Source organism: Dendrobates tinctorius, unplaced genomic scaffold (genome assembly GCF_039654945.1).
Source record: "Dendrobates tinctorius isolate UK_male_01 unplaced genomic scaffold, ASM3965494v1 ptg000020l, whole genome shotgun sequence".
Classification (NCBI taxonomy): domain Eukaryota; kingdom Metazoa; phylum Chordata; class Amphibia; order Anura; family Dendrobatidae; genus Dendrobates; species Dendrobates tinctorius.
Genome location: NW_027361688.1, coordinates 31,451,338 through 31,467,884, shown reverse-complemented (window position 1 = coordinate 31,467,884; position 16,547 = coordinate 31,451,338). Strand labels below are relative to the sequence as shown.

General features: G+C 43.4%; 2 protein-coding genes across 2 annotated transcripts in view; one reads left to right on the top strand and one right to left on the bottom strand.

Moving 5' to 3' along the window:
- The window catches only part of LOC141083605 (ganglioside GM2 activator-like), a 115,083-nt gene extending 110,870 nt beyond the window's left edge, over window positions 1-4,213 (bottom strand). The window contains exon 1 of the mRNA XM_073567951.1: window positions 4,181-4,213. Coding sequence (XP_073424052.1) covers window positions 4,181-4,198 — 18 coding nt within the window. The 5' untranslated portion in view covers window positions 4,199-4,213. The remainder of the gene's footprint in view (window positions 1-4,180) is intronic.
- CCDC69 (coiled-coil domain containing 69) overlaps window positions 1-14,144 on the top strand; it is a 39,924-nt gene extending 25,780 nt beyond the window's left edge. The window contains exons 3-9 of the mRNA XM_073567946.1: window positions 50-186; window positions 645-732; window positions 3,169-3,209; window positions 3,995-4,096; window positions 9,723-9,842; window positions 10,787-10,884; window positions 13,172-14,144. Of these exons, the coding sequence (XP_073424047.1) occupies window positions 50-186; window positions 645-732; window positions 3,169-3,209; window positions 3,995-4,096; window positions 9,723-9,842; window positions 10,787-10,884; window positions 13,172-13,346 (761 nt within the window). The 3' untranslated portion in view covers window positions 13,347-14,144. The remainder of the gene's footprint in view (window positions 1-49; window positions 187-644; window positions 733-3,168; window positions 3,210-3,994; window positions 4,097-9,722; window positions 9,843-10,786; window positions 10,885-13,171) is intronic.
- The last annotated feature ends 2,403 nt before the right edge of the window (window positions 14,145-16,547 follow it).

Genomic DNA, 16,547 nt, shown 5'->3' with positions numbered 1-16,547 from the left:
TGTTGGGTTCCACCATAGTCTCCATTTGTTTTCTTGACCTAATTTGTAGATAACGGGACTCAAAAGATCAAGGACTATGAGCAGGAAATCAAAAGTCTACTTCAGAGATTCCAGGAGGAGAAGGTGGCCCTGGAAAAGGCCAACAGCCTCAAGCTAGAAGAGCTGGAACACGAGCTGAAGGGACAGGTGCGTTCACATAAAAGCCCAGATCGGGGACCAACTCAGTACTGCTGTCCGGCTTTGGAAGCTGTGACTCTTTGATACATGGACCCACGGGTCAGCAGAAAAATCCGTAAGTCCCAAAATGTAAAAAAAAGTGACGTGCATTTTTCATACCGATTTTCCACTCTTGGCAGTGTTTCCATGCCGGTCTTGGTGCATCACAGTCTCCTGTGGTGACATTACGTCCTTTGTGACCACTACAGCAGGACCACAGGAGGCCAGAATGCTCCAAGATCAGCATGGAAGCACTGCTAGGAGAGGACAACTCGGCAGCACAGGTTTCTTTACGATGCCTTTTAAATCCGCGGGGAAATCGGCATCAAGCGCTGCATGTTTTAGTGCCAGTCTGCCCTGGGGTCACCTGCAGATGCTTCCTGCAGCAAACATGGTGCAGGTGAATAAGTCGTAAATGCTTGTTGCAGGCAAAGAGAGAAGCCGATGTGGAAACAGAGCAGCGGGTTTCAGAGAAGACCACAGAAATGAAGGCTGAAATGGATGTGAAAATTGCAGGTAAATAATGTAGGCTAATATACACTGCTGTCAGGGGAAAGTGAGGATGCGCCAATGCATAAAAAATGGTCTACAAATTAATATGTATCATGGCACGGAGGAGGACTGACAGCAGGGGGAGCTGAAGAGCGCAGCATTGTTTTGAAGTTCCGCTTTGCTACAGGACTGTCGCTTTACTACGGGACTGGCTTGGAGGTGTTTGCTAGGCCACACCTGCCATGGCAACCCTTACAAATACCATTAGTATAGGTAGCACGGTGGCTCAGTGGTTATCACTGGGTCCTGGGTTCAAATCCCACCAAGGGCAACATCTGTAAGGAGTTTGTCTGTTCTCCTCGTGTTTGCGGTGGTTTCCTCCGGGTTCTACGGTCTCCCACACTCCAAACACATAGAGGTTGGGAATGTAGATTGTGATCCCAATGGGGACAGTGCCGATAGTGTCTGTAAAGCGCTGTGGAACTAATGGCGCTATTTAAGTGAGTAAAATAATAATAATAGTGCGTTTTGAGGGTATCACTGTCCACCACTGAAGCGGTCTTGGCTATTCACCATTCAAAGTTATGTTATCACCAATCCTATGTTGATTTACTTATTTAAAATGTGAAAATGTTAGTGTAGATTTTATGTGTTATTTTATATTCTTAGCACATACGTGGTCACTGTCCCCATAACACTATCATGGTGCTGTACAGTTATGGCCGAAAGTGTTGGCACCCTTGAGATGAAATTGTTCCAGAAAATGAAGTATTTCTCCCAGAAAATTATTGCCATTACACATGTTTGTTTCCTTCATGTGTATTGGAACAACACAAAAACAAACAGAAAAAAAGTAAATTGGACATAATTCCACACACAATCCACAAAATGGGCCAAACAAAACTGTTGGCACCTATCCAAAATTGTGCGTAATCAACTCTGTTTCAACATATGATGCTCATTTAAATTCACCTGTGGCAAGTAACAGGTGTGGGCAATATGAAAATCACACCTGAAACCAGATAAAAAGGGGGGTTCAATATTTGCATTCTGTGTGTGTGCCACACTAAGCATGGAGAACGGAAAGAGGAGCAGAGAACTGTCTGAGGACTTGAGAACCAAAATTGATGAAAAATATCAACAATTCCAAGGTTACAAGTTCATCTCCATAGATCTTGATGCTCCTTTGTCCACGGTGCCCAACATAATCTAGAAGTTTACAACCCATGGCACTGTAGCTTATTTTACTGGACGTGAACAACAGAGAAAAATTTTTGAAAGATTGCAACACAAGATAGTTCAGATGGTGGATAAGCCAGTCCAATCAATTAACAGAAAAATTCAAGCTGTCCTGCAGACTGGGGGTGCATCAGTGTCCGTGCAACCTATCCATCGACATTTGAATGAAATGAAACACTATGGCAGGAGGACACAGAGACCTTAAGATTGGCTTACTCACATTTTGTCAAACTCCAGCCTAAGTTTTTCTGGGAAAGCGTCTGGTGAATAAATAAAGCAAAGATAGAGCTTTTTGGTACAGCACATCATTCTACAGTTTACCAAAAACGGAATGAGGCCTACAATAAAAAGAACACAGTGCCTACAGTAAAATGTGGTGGAGGTTAAAAGATGTTTTGGGGTTGTTTTGTTGCCTCTGGCACTGGGTGACTTGACTGTGTGCAAGGCATCATGAAATTTGAAGATTAACAAAGGACTTTGAGTTGCAATGTAGTGCACAGAGTCAGAAAGCTGGGTTTGCGTTCTAGGTCATAGGTATTCCAGCAGGACCATGACCCCAAACATACTTCAAGAAGCACCCAGAAATAGATGGAAACAAAGTGCTGGAGAGTTCTGAAGTAGCCAGCAATGAGTCCGGATCTAAATCCCATTGATCACCTGTGGAGAGATCCTAAAATTGTCGTTGGGAGAAGGCGCCTTCAAATATGAGAGACCTGGAGCAGTTTGCAAAAGAAGAGTGGTCCAAAATTCCAGGTGAGAGGTGTAAGAAGCATGTTGATGGTTATAGGAAACGATTGATTGCAGTTATTTATTCCACAGGGAGTGCAACCAAATATTAAATTGAAGCTGCCAACAATTTTGTCCGGCCCATTTTTGGGGTTTTGTTTGAAAATTATGACCAATTTGCCCCTTTTTTTTTCCCTTTTTTTGTGTTTTTCCAATACACACCAAAAAATAAACATGTCCATAAGAAAATGTGTGTAATAGAAATAACTTTCTGGGAAAAATACTTCATTTTCTGGAACAATTTCAATGGTGCCAACACTTTTGGGCATGACTGTATATATTATTAGCGCATACATAGTATTATCATGTAGCTTTTTTCCCCTGGTGTTTTATATTATTATAGTAATAAGTTTTGTTGTTGTTGTTTTTTTTTTTTTTATATTTTAGTTCTTACAATCATTGATTAAAGAAACTTTACTTTTTTTTTCCCTACAGAGTTGCAAAATAGCTTTGAACAAGAAAAGAGCACACTTATGGTAAGAACCAAACTTAAAGGGAATCTGTCACCCTTTTATTCGGCTTGCAGCTGCCGGCATAGACATCAGGGGCTTATCTACAGCATTCTGTAATGCTGTAGATAAGCCTCCGATGTAACCTGAAAGAGTAGAAAAACACGTTAGATTATACTCACCGGGGTGGGCGGTCCGGTCCAGTGGGTGTTGCGGTCCGGTCCGACGCCTCCCTTCTTCATATGATGCCGTCCTCTTCTCCCGTCCTGTAATGGCTGCGGCGCAAGCGCACTGCTCTGCCCTGTTGAGGGCAGAGCACAATTCTGCAGTGCTCAGGCGCCGGACCTCTCCAGACGCCTGCGCACTGCAGGACTCTGCTCTGCCCTCAACAGAGCAGTGCGCTTGCGCCGCAGCCATTACAGGACGGGAGAAGAGGACGGCATCGTATGAAGAAGGGAGGCGTCGGACCGGACCGCAACGCCCACCGGACCGCCCACCCCGGTGAGTATAATCTAACGTGTTTTTCTTCTCATTCAGGTTACATCGGAGGCTTATCTACAGCATTACAGAATGACAGATTCCCTTTAAAAGAATATTTCCATCGCAGATATTTACAGCTTTTCCACGGAATTGGTCTGCAGAATGGAGGCCCCGGAAGCCCTGTCCTGCCTCACAATCTGCTGGACAGTGAATGCCTCCGTATTCACGGCCATCTCTCTATTGATTCCCTATCTGGATGGAACAGCTAATGACAACCCCTTTAAGGTGTTTAATGCTTTAATACATTGCGCCATATATATATACTTTTATAGGAAACCACTACTGACCTGAAAAGCCAGCTGGAATCCCTTCTACAAAAAATTCAGCAAAGTGAGGAATCTGCCTTGAAACAAAACTGCGAGAGGCATATTAAGGTACAAAACCAATGAAAAGGATCTGCCTTTAGTTAAAGGGGGTGTCCGCTACAGGATAACTCCTCTGTAAAGAAAAAGACATACCTCCCAGAATGGCGCCATTCCATCAATATCGCCACTGTGTCTCCCGGGGGTCACGTGTCAGTCAGGTAGGTACCTTTTGAGCGCCTGCATCGTTTGGCATAACGCCGCGCTACATTGACGGTGTACGTGCACAGTTTAATCCTCTTGGTAAAATTGAATTCCTCAGATTTGTGTGGTGTTTCTTCCCTTGCGACGCGTTGCTTATTGTTATTTCTTTCGGGGCACAATGCAGTAATCCCGCTCCTTTGATGATCTCTCCACACTTGGGTGTGTTTTGCATTCCAAGCCTCCCTCTAGCCATACACATAGAGGCATAAAGGACCGGCTCGTACTTTCTGAGCCAGGGGACCCTCTATCAGAAAAAGTTCAAAAGTTGAACATTTTAATCGTTTGCATTTAACGCTTATTTGTTTTAGGATTTTGTGTGTCGACGTTGGAATCTGTTTTAGTTGAATTCATCCTGTGCAAAATCCCTCCAACCATTGTACATGTTGCCAATGTTAAAGCAAAATCATATACTATGTGGTTTACTTTTCCTAGTGAGATGCATTCAAAATACTTTGTAGGAAGTCAGAATCTTACAGTTTTAAAAAGCATCGGTCACCAGTTTTAAAGTGGTCACTTGTTGCTCACATTTTATTCCCTCTGTTCCCCTGTATTATTATTTTTCTTCTTTTAACATCCACCGTACAATTCCAAACATATGGATCTCTTTTATTTAGTGTTAATTTTTATGATCTCTACAAAGGGGGTGTGGCTCACTGGATCCTCTGGGGTGTTTCTTTAGGCTGCTTTGCATTTTTTCCCTGTTAGCTACGCCTCCTGGGTAAAGGACAAAAATTTTCACTAAGTAAAAGGCCCATATTTCTGGAACTCTATAGTGGATTAATTTAAAAGAAAATGGAATACAGCTGCGAGAAGAAATAAAATAAGAGCAAAAGGTGTTCACTTTTAACCTGGTGACAGGTCCTCTTTAAATGGGTTGCCCAACCAGATAAAGGAGTTATTATCTTGATAATAGCACTAGCTTGTAGTTGGTGCACATGAAATCCATACAGGAAAGATGTATATCTTTGTACCGTGTTAGCCAGTGGATAGAAAAATATTCAGGATTGAGAGTCCTCAGTAGTTGATACCTTTTAATGGCTAACTGAAAAGATGGTAATACATTGCAAGCTTTCGAGACTACTCAGGTCTCTTCATCAGGCTAGACTAATACAAAATCTGAAGTCACATATTTATGCACAATACAGCCTAGAAAAAATGCAATAGATAAGACAAGTGACGTGAAGCAGAACTATCAATATGGGAGAGGGAGAAACATAAATATAAACATTGGACCAGTTCATAGATAAGGAGTCTGGATGTTTTATGGTCCTCTGATTGGGGTCTAGTTCTGTGTTGCCCCGCAAGGTTTTAAAAGGAAATTCCTTAATTGACGTAAAAAGACATAAATCCATGCGACACATTCATTCCAGCACTGAGAGTGTCAAAGTTCGTCATAAATTTGTACTCCCAAACTCGTCTCTCTCTCTGAGATGTGAAGTTACCTTTCAATACCAGTAATTTCATATCCATGCTGCTGTGGTCAGGGATACAGAAATGTTTTGCCACAGGTAGATCCATTCTTTTTTCTCTTATTGTGTGACGATGAGCATTCATCCTTGTTCTAAGCTTTTGCCCTGTCTCCCCCACATACAGACCCCCAGTTGGACATTTAGTACAAATAATTAAGTACACCACATTAGATGTAATGCAGGTGAAAGTACCTGGGATCTTGTAGTCCCGATGTGAGTTGGGGATCTTTATCTTGTCCGTGGTCATTATAAATGGACAGGTTTTACATTTTTTCTGGTTGCAAGGAAAGGTTCCTGCAGCTGTTGGAGAGGACAGGGAGCTTCTGACAATGATGCTTCTTAAATTTGGGGGCTGCCTAAAACACAGTAGTGGGGGGTCTGGAAAAATGGATTTTAATCGGTCATCTTTTTGTAGTAAAGGTTGTAATTTCCGTGCAGCTCCCCTTAGCACCTCCAGATTTGGGTTGTAGGTGACTACTAGAGGCACTCGGTTATTTTCTTCTTTAGCTTTGTAATGTAGCAGGTGATTCCTTGACAATCTGGTGGCTCTTGTAATTTGGTTTTCAATTGTTCTTGGATGGTAACCCTGATTCAAAAAGGTCTTTTTGAGGCGACCAAGGTGTTTGTCTCTATCCATGGGGTTGGAACATATACGATTGTATCTGATGGCTTGGCTATAGATAATAGAGTTCTTTATGTGTTTTGGATGGAAACTGTCCCATTTAAGGTATGTTGGACTGTCGATTGGCTTCTGATACAGGGATGTCTCTATTTCATTGTTTTTTAGCTTAATGATGGTGTCCAAAAAATTAATCTCGGTACTGGAGTAGTTGAGTGTTAAATTGATGGTGGGATGAAATTGATTAAACTGTTCGTGGAACGTCTTTAGCTGTTGCTCAGACTCCGTCTAGATGATTAAAATATCATCAATGAAGCGGTAGTAGGCCAGGGGCCTGATGGGGCATGAGGACAAAAAATCGCTTTCAAGCTTGGCCATGAAAAGATTTGCATACTGTGGAGCCATTTTACTTCCCATAGCTGTGCCAGTCTCCTGTAGATAGATCCTGTTGTCAAATTCAAAGTAATTGTGGGTGAGGATGAATTTTATAAGTTTCACCACAGCATCAGCATCAGTCCCTGTGTTTTCCATGAAGAATTTGCAGGCATGTAAACCATCTTGGTGTGGGATATTAGAGTACAAAGATTCCACATCCATGGTGGCCAGGATGGTTCCTTCTGGTAGAGGACCTATTGCTGCTAGTTTATTCAATAGGTCAGTTGTGTCCTGAATGTAGCTGGATGTATCCTTCACCAGTGGTTTAAGAATACCCTCTACCCATCCAGATACCTGCTCAGTGAGGACTCAGTGAGTCCTACACAGGACTATTACAAGGAACTAAACAAGTTGGTTTCTTGTCTGCCTGACCAGTCCATAAGAGCTGGCGATGACCTGATACCAGAGACTCCAAGAATAGGGACATTCTACATGCTTCCCAAAATCCACAAATCTGGAAATCCAGGAAGACCAATTATTTCATGTGTGGGCACCCTCACTGAGCAGGTATCTGGATGGGTAGAGGGTATTCTTAAACCACTGGTGAAGGATACATCGACAGTCCAACATACCTTAAATGGGACAGTTTCCATCCAAAACACATAAAGAACTCTATTATCTATAGCCAAGCCATCAGATACAATCGTATATGTTCCAACCCCATGGAAAGAGACAAACACCTTGGTCGCCTCAAAAAGACCTTTTTGAATCAGGGTTACCATCCAAGAACAATTGAAAACCAAATTACAAGAGCCACCAGATTGTCAAGGAATCACCTGCTACATTACAAAGCTAAAGAAGAAAATAACCGAGTGCCTCTAGTAGTCACCTACAACCCAAATCTGGAGGTGCTAAGGGGAGCTGCACGGAAATTACAACCTTTACTACAAAAAGATGCCCGATTAAAATCCATTTTTCCAGACCCCCCACTACTGTGTTTTAGGCAGCCCCCAAATTTAAGAAGCATCATTGTCAGAAGCTCCCTGTCCTCTCCAACAGCTGCAGGAACCTTTCCTTGCAACCAGAAAAAATGTAAAACCTGTCCATTTATAATGACCACGGACAAGATAAAGATCCCCAACTCACATCAGGACTACAAGATCCCAGGTACTTTCACCTGCATCACATCTAATGGGGTGTACTTAATTATTTGTACTAAATGTCCAACTGGGGGTCTGTATGTGGGGGAGACAGGGCAAAAGCTTAGAACAAGGATGAATGCTCATCGTCACACTATAAGAGAAAAAAGAATGGATCTACCTGTGGCAAAACATTTCTGTATCCCTGATCACAGCAGCATGGATATGAAATTACTGGTATTGAAAGGTAACTTCACATCTCAGAGAGAGAGACGAGTTTGGGAGTACAAATTTATGACGAACTTTGACACTCTCAGTGCTGGAATGAATGTGTCGCATGGATTTATGTCTTTTTACATCAATTAAGGAATTTCCTTTTAAAACCTTGCGGGGCAACACAGAACTAGACCCCAATCAGAGGACCATAAAACATCCAGACTCCTTATCTATGAACTGGTCCAATGTTTATATTTATGTTTCTCCCTCTCCCATATTGATAGTTCTGCTTCACGTCACTTGTCTTATCTATTGCATTTTTTCTAGGCTGTATTGTGCATAAATATGTGACTTCAGATTTTGTATTAGTCTAGCCTGATGAAGAGACCTGAGTAGTCTCGAAAGCTTGCAATGTATTACCATCTTTTCAGTTAGCCATTAAAAGGTATCAACTACTGAGGACTCTCAATCCTGAATATTTTTCTATGAAATCCATATGACTCGACGTCATTGTTGCGGCGTGGCTACATCTGACATTGCGACAGGCCAGCAAATCAATGTAAGATAAGTAACAGAGATGGGTAACTTTCCTCACTTCTCAGTGTCTGCACATGACCAGTGGCTTGCTTGAAGGAGGCTGGCTGTCTGGCATAGTTCTATAGGCTGGCTGTGTCGAAGCACTGAGCTGGATGGCCATCCCCCTCGAAGCACTGAGCTCGATGGCCATCCCCCTCGAAGCACTGAGCTCGATGGCCATCCCCCTCGAAGCACTGAGCTGGATGGCCATCCCCCTCGAAGCACTGAGCTGGATGGCCATTCCCCTCCCCCCCTCGAAGCACTGAGCTGGATGGCCGGAACCCCTTGAAGCACTGGGCTGGCTGGCCGGCCCCCTCGAAGCACTGAGCTGGCTGGCCGGCCCCCTCGAAGCACTGAGCTGGCTGGCCATCCCCCTCGAAGCACTGAGCTGGCTGGCCGGCCCCCTCGAAGCACTGAGCTGGCTGGCCGGCCCCCTCGAAGCACTGAGCTGGCTGGCCGGCCCCCTCGAAGCACTGAGCTGGCTGGCCATCCCCCTCGAAGTACTGAGCTGGCTGGCCGGCCCCCTCGAAGCACTGAGCTGGCTGGCCATCCCCCTCGAAGCACTGAGCTGGCTGGCCGGCCCCCTCGAAGCACTGAGCTGGCTGGCCATCCCCCTCGAAGCACTGAGTTGGATGGCCAGCCCCCTCGAAGCACTGAGTTGGATGGCCAGCCCCCTCGAAGCACTGAGTTGGATGGCCAGCCCCCTCGAAGCACTGAGCTGGCTGGCCGGCTCCCTCGAAGCACTGAGCTCGCTAGCCATCCCCCTCGAAGCACTGAGCTGGCTGGCCATCCCCCTCAAAGCACTTCACTGGTCATTCGCTGGGGATGAAGTTCCTTTTCTGTGCCGGAAAAGTTCAGACCGACTGACACTGATATCAGTAAGTCCAAGCGATTTCATGCAGGAGTTCTACAAGAGTCGTCTTGTCTTTAAGCTTCCAGAACGCGGTGCTATTTCTGAGCCACATACACGTACTCCGGTCATTGAGGCCAATGCTGCTTCTTTGTTTTCTCATGATATCACCTTTATGGTATTTACTAAGGATTATGGGAGCCCCGGAGAGTTCTGGGAACAGGAGCTGCACAGCTTGTACTTTGTCATCGAGATGAAGAATAACCTGATCAAGGAGAAAGACAAGAAGCTCCTGAACCAGCAGGGCATGGTGAGTTACATCATAGTGCTTCTGTACCTCTCTTATAGCGTTTTTTTTTTTTGCTAGACGAGTTGTACTTTTGAATGACACCATTGATTTTACCATACAGTATAGTGTTTTTTTTTTTTGTTTGTTTGTTTTTTTTTAAGTGATAAAAAAAAATTCAGAAATTTGTCCAAAAACTTCTTCCAGGCACCGCACCCCCCCGGAGCCTGGAAGAAATCATTAGCATGAAGACAGAATATAACATTTCTCAGCAACAAGACCATTCATATGAGGCAGACAGGTAGGACTAGTGTAACATTTCTGTTACCTGTATGCCCATATTAATAGGTCATATACATCCCGAGGAAGGACAGATCCCCTTTAAAACTTTTTTTTTTTTTCTCAATTGTATTTGGTACGTTATTCTCTGAAACACCGCAGCGCTATAGAGTGAAACATACATGGCTGTAATCATACAGCCGGTGCCTGATACATGCTGTCCTTGGATCGGATGTCAGGTTCTCTTTAAACTTTCACAAAGAATTAAACAAATATTCTGACATACAGTTTCATAGTAAGTACACCAGCCTATTTTCATAGCAAGTACGTAAGGACTAAGATTTGTTTAATAATGTATGCAGTTTAAGTTGTTAAATCTGGTGACCTACGATTTAAAGGGACGGTAGCAATTATGGTTATAAATGATAGATGGATTTGGGTTTCCTCACTAGTACCCTCAGCAACTACCCGTACACATCAGTTCCACAAGATTGCGGATATTAAGCGTTAGGATGGAGCAGTGGTTAAGCTTGCACGTACAGTGCTTGGTTGTTTCCCCATTCTGGAGATCAGTGGGGGGTCCTAGCAGTCCCAAAGGTCCAGGAAGAGAGAATCCTACCTAAATGGGACTTTGGAGACCATCTCTTGTGGCTCCGGGCAATGTTACTGATTCTGCGTGTTGTCGGCAGATGGAGAGGATCCTCGCACTGGAGGAGAAGAAGAAGATGCTCCAGCAGGAGAACGAAGCTCTGCAGGAACGGACGCAGAAGCACTCCACCATCGCAGTGTGAGCCGCCATCCGATTCTGTATTATTATTACCGCTCAGTATTGTTAGATTCTTATCCAGGAATTTTGCATATTCAAAGCGACAAAAAACAAACTTCTCCAATTTGTCAGCACGTGATAAACTTGAAATGTCCTTGTCCTGCTTCAGTGCACCAACAACGTTGTAGTAACCGAGCTATGATGTGGAAAATTCTCAAACTTTTTTTCTTATTATTTTTTCCCACTTATTTATTAAAGGAAACCTGTCATGTAAAAAAAACAACAAAAAAAACACTAATCATTAAAACTAAAACATTAATCTGCAGGTTAATAATGTTCTGAAAATGCCCGGCGCATGCACTGAAAGCCCCACTGCCGGGAGCTTTCAGTTATAGAGGTGTGGCCAGTGCAGCGTCAGTCACCACTCTATATGTAGTGAGCAGCAGCTGTAACCATGCCCCACCGCTGACTCACAGCCGCACCCCTAGGAATAAAAGCCGAGGCTGCTGGGAGAAATAAAGCTCATTTCCCCCTGGCAGTGGGGCTCTCTGTGTGGCCCTGAGCGGGATCAGGACATTACTAACCTGTAAGATTAACCCCATATTTGCAGGTTAATAGTGTATTTTTGTTTATGTGACAGGTTCCCTTTTAAAAAAAATAAAATACGACTTTAAAAAACAAATCCTATCGTTTTGCATCCACAGCTGAGTGCAGATTTATGCATTTCCATGGTAACTGACAGCAAACAAATGGTAAATAGCAACATGTCAGTTACTGCTTCAAGAAACTGCAGGATCAGGCTACACTAGGAATGTTTCTTGTCTTTTACCATAGGGATGCATTAGGTTTTCATAGGAGATGCGTGAAAAATGATCAAAAATTTTTAATCAGGTCGTGTTGCAAAATTCCTTTTTCTTTTTAATTTGAGATATTTTAGCACCCTAAAAATATTTGTGTAGCATGTACATAGTCACTTACCCTGTGCTGCCATAACCTCCTTTTTTTTTTATTAGTTTTTTCATCCTCTTCTCACATTTTTATGTTTTTTTTAATCTGCATAGCCCAATGAAGGCCTATTTTGTATTTTTTTTTTTAATTTAACATAAAATTGATGCGAAAAAAAAAATATTTGTGGGGTGCGGTTACAGAAAAACCTCTGTATTTTTCATATTTTGTTTTGATTTTTTTTGGTGCTAAAAATGACACATTAAAGTGTAACTAATATTTATTTCGTAAGTTATTAATCGATATGAAAGTAAGCTACTTTGTAATATATCTGATCACAGGAATCTTCTTCTTTCCTCTCCTGGATTGAGCTTTCAAAATGTGGATCAGTGACAGCAGATATTCCCATTACTGAGATAGGATATGACAGTTGGTGCATATAAGATTCTGTGGAGAGGGAGGAGCTAGACATTCTGCTGCAATTTGCACTTCTCCATAGAACTTTATGAGCACCAACTGTCATCTCCTATCTCAGTAGTGGGAAGATCTGCACTCGCTGAACTCGGATTTTACCTGTGAATTGAGAATTTTGAAAATGTAAGATCAGTCCAGGAAGATGATTTTTTTTTTTTTTTTTGCAACACTTTCCTATGATTAAACTAATACCGAAGTTATAGTTTTACAATTTTTTTGTTTGTACCAACATATTTGAAGACCCATGTCATTTTTTTCATTAGTAAAGCTGTGTGTTTTTTCAGGGGTTGAGCTGTACTTTTTACTCGTACCATTTTGATATCCATAGAGCTTTTTGATTGCTTTTTGTGAGGCAGGTCTTGTAATTTTATTGTTTATGGTTTTCATGTGATATTTTAAAAGTCTAAACTTTTACAGGCGCAAGAATAATATACATTTTTTTAGCTTGTTTAAGGATATTTTAACATATTTTTTTTTTTTGTATACAATTTACCACTTTGTTAGTCTCCTTTAGGGGTCTTGAACCTGCCATCACTTGATCGCTGGTACAATACACTATTGTCCCTTGAGCAATCTCCTTTTAGGCCGTGCCAGTGACGGGGCTTCACAGCTGGCACCCACTGCGTATAAAGGAGTATGAAGCGTGCTTTGACATCTGTAAGCAGTGTGCTCCCTCTAGTGGCAGCTCTAGGAAAAGCCGGAGAAGTAACACAGCAGCCGATCCGCCCCTGACCATAGGGCACACAGTAATGGCGTGGTTTGCCGCTGTGATTTCCCACAGTCTTCTGCTACTGATCTCATAAAATTCCACTTTCTATTGAATTGTGCGCCGGATTCTCAGACTCCCTGATATAATGGAATTAATCCCGCCATCTCCATTGTGTTGCAGGTGTATGACAGAGGAGCTGTTAAGCACCAAAGCTGCCCTAGAGAAGGAAGTACAGCTCCGGGAGCGACTTCAGCACGATAAGGAGCAGCACGTGTACCGGACGGTCAGCGGAGATGGATCCCGGCCATTCTCCTTGTCTTTATCCTCACAGGACGTGGCTGTTTTGGTGACTTAGACCGAAGAGCAGCGGAAAGAACGGACTAATAATTGTTCAAGCATCGTTTTATACGGAACTATCGATCCGAGGGTCATCTCTCCCGGACGGGATCAGAGGCGACATTTTATTTATTACTTTTAATTATAAAACCCAATAAACCCAGTTCTTGTCCCTGGAGTCCATGACTGACCTAGTGTATCACCCACACTACTACCCCTGTCATCCATCTTATTACACGGTCACTAATCCGAAACTGAAGAACACCAGTCATTAACCTCACTATATCTGTGCTCTTACGGTATTTCTAGAGATGCTTTTCTGAGCGAGAAGATCAGAGCGACTGAGTCCGGGGTCTCGGACCACCGCTGTCATGCCGAAATAATGGTCCTTGTACAACCGGCAGGGCGGACTCCAAGGCCATGCGGGCACTTGGTCAACAGAGTCCACTGGGCCCCTCGTCGCTTTCAATTTTTCCTCCTTTTTTTCATTTTTCGGTTGCTTTAGTGTTTCTTCAGTGCTTGTTTTTTGCAGTACGTGCTCTCATTTTTTTACCGTTTCGGGGTACATAGATCAATAGATCATAAAGTTCTATCTTTTATTCCGTTTTTTTGGAGACAAACTGCTTAAAAAAAAAAAGAGATCCTGTGATGTAACTTCTTTCCATTTCTGCCTTTACCCAACGAGATAAACTATTATTTTATTAGTTCGGACAGTAATGCTGTGATACCAAATATGTTGATGTTTTGCACTTTTTTTTTTTATAGGCTTGGTTCCAAGAAAATGGGTTGAAATAAATTTTCTATATTCTTTTATCTATTTATTTTATAGATAGGTTTCACTTTTTTCCTATTTTTTTTAATCACTCCAAAGATCACTTTTATAATACAATGTAATACTGTAATATTGCAGAGTATTATAAAATTACTGATCTCCCATGAAGCCAGGGAACGAGGGTGTCTTCGGTAAGTCTTAGATGTCATCGGGCGATCATGTGGTTGGGGAGGTGCTAGAAGCCGTAAGCGACTCCTACGCCAGTTTCTACCTGGTGTCATGACTGACTGACTTTGAATAGACTTGGTTGGCAGCTGTATAACACAGCTGGCACCCGTGCTGTATGGCGCGAGAGCAGCTCCTGAGCTCCCTCCATATGGGGCGGCACTAACCCCGGGAACCGGTAGACCACTTTGTACCTTCTAGAGATTTCAGCACTAAATTGTTAACAACTTCTTAGCAGCGCCAGATTTAGTACAGTGCTCTGAAAAAGTATTTGTACCCTGTGAACTATTCCAAATTTTTTTTTTTTCTTCAGATTTTCAGATTTATATTTTTAAAATAATTAGAAATCTCATGTATCATTTCCTTTACACTTCACAAATACTGACTACTGTGTGTTGGTATATCACATAGAATCCCAACAAAATACATTTAATTTTGTGGGGTATGAATTTATTTACAAGGCACTGTATAAGCACGCTATAAAGATTCATTACAGAAATCGGTGAATTGATGCTCAGGACCTCAGCCTGCAACCGGTCCATATTCTGTAACCGCTGGACGGGAGCCCTGCCTCTCACCCCCCCCCCCCCCCCAGCATCTGCTGCTCCCCTTTTCATTAGCCGGGCTGGCACAATGTTGTTTGTACATCACGCCGATATGATGACGTGGTTCCAGCCCGGGTGATCAGTAGAAGAGCTATGGATGCAATCGGGCAAGAGACTATTCACAGGGCTGCCATCCAGCGGCCACAGAATACTGACCTGACTGTTGGGCCGAGGTCATGTGAATTGATTCTCTCATGTCTACTATTAACTCCAAATCGAGACTACACCAATGTGGTCTCTTATCTACTGGCTCTGGCATGGCTCGGCCTAATAGTAGATGATGGCAGGAAACCTTGTTTGTCCCCTGCTAAAAAAACAAATTGGGTTGCAGAAGCGTTGATGGGGCTAGGGTGGTGGTTGGACACTTTGCACAGCCACCGCTTAGCTGTTTGTAGCATCCGGATGTTAATAGAGTGACAGAGCACATCACCGTTCCGTCAGATGTGTAGTAGCTGCTGCCAGATACTGGAGATCAGCCACTACTCATGTAATAGGAGCTGATCTGCAGTACCCGGCGGCAGACACTACACAGTGTGACATGTCCGACTCCCACACACTGTTTACATCCCACCTATGTCGGCACCGCAAACGGCTAATTAGTTGGGGTGCTGAGTGTCGGAGCACCACTAGTCTGATACTGATGTATATGGAGCAGGGTGGGAAGGGATTAAAGAATATTCTACACCTCTGTGTCATGAGCCAATCAGCACACAAATTTCATTATTATTAACACAGCATCACATTCAAAAATGGATCGGATTTCTTCGTTCTGTTGGCTTGAACGAGTGGAGCAGCAGTCTAGGTAAGAAACCGGGTAAGAAACCGGGATGGAATGTGCTCCTCACTGCGACCTCACCATGGAGCGCTCCTATGTTTCCCCCTAATCACGGATCTGGAGGAGGCATAACTTCAACATTGACGAGAAGGGCGGGATCGAACAACGGGTATCTTGTCATGAAGCCCGCTTCTGCGATGATGATATTTCTTAGCCGTCCGTCCAACTCATCATGACCACGTATACCAAGCAGTATATGACGGAGTATAATGCGGCCACTTGCCTGGGCTCTTAACCCAGCAAAGCCCACGATCTGCCAAGCTACATCTTCCAGCACGGCAGCCAGGAACACTGCAGCATCAGCACGGACAGGTCGGCCATTATTACGTCTTCTCAGAAACCGGTGTATGCGGCCAACTGGAAAAATCAGGCCAGCCATGGCTGACCGGCTCCTTCTCATCTCTCTGCGACTTTCTCTATCTGACATGTTCACAAGAAACAAATAGCTACTGCATAAGACAATAACCAAGGGTAAGCAGAGCAGGCGGCGGCTATTTATGCCCAGTGCGGCTCTCTGGCGGTATATCTGGGCGGGGCTGCACTGTGATTGGTGGAACCTCATCACTGTTATGAGCTCACAGAGGCCATGACTCGTACAGTTCTACTGGATTCTCCAAGGTGGATCTGCTTTCTGATTGGTGTAAAATCTGGGCGGGGCTGCACTGTGATTGGTGGAATCTGAAGCCAGCGTTTATACATAAAGCGCAAAAAGGTATTCATAACATTATACAGTAAAATTCAAAAGTGCATACAGTGCAGTGCTATACAGACAGTTCATAGGCA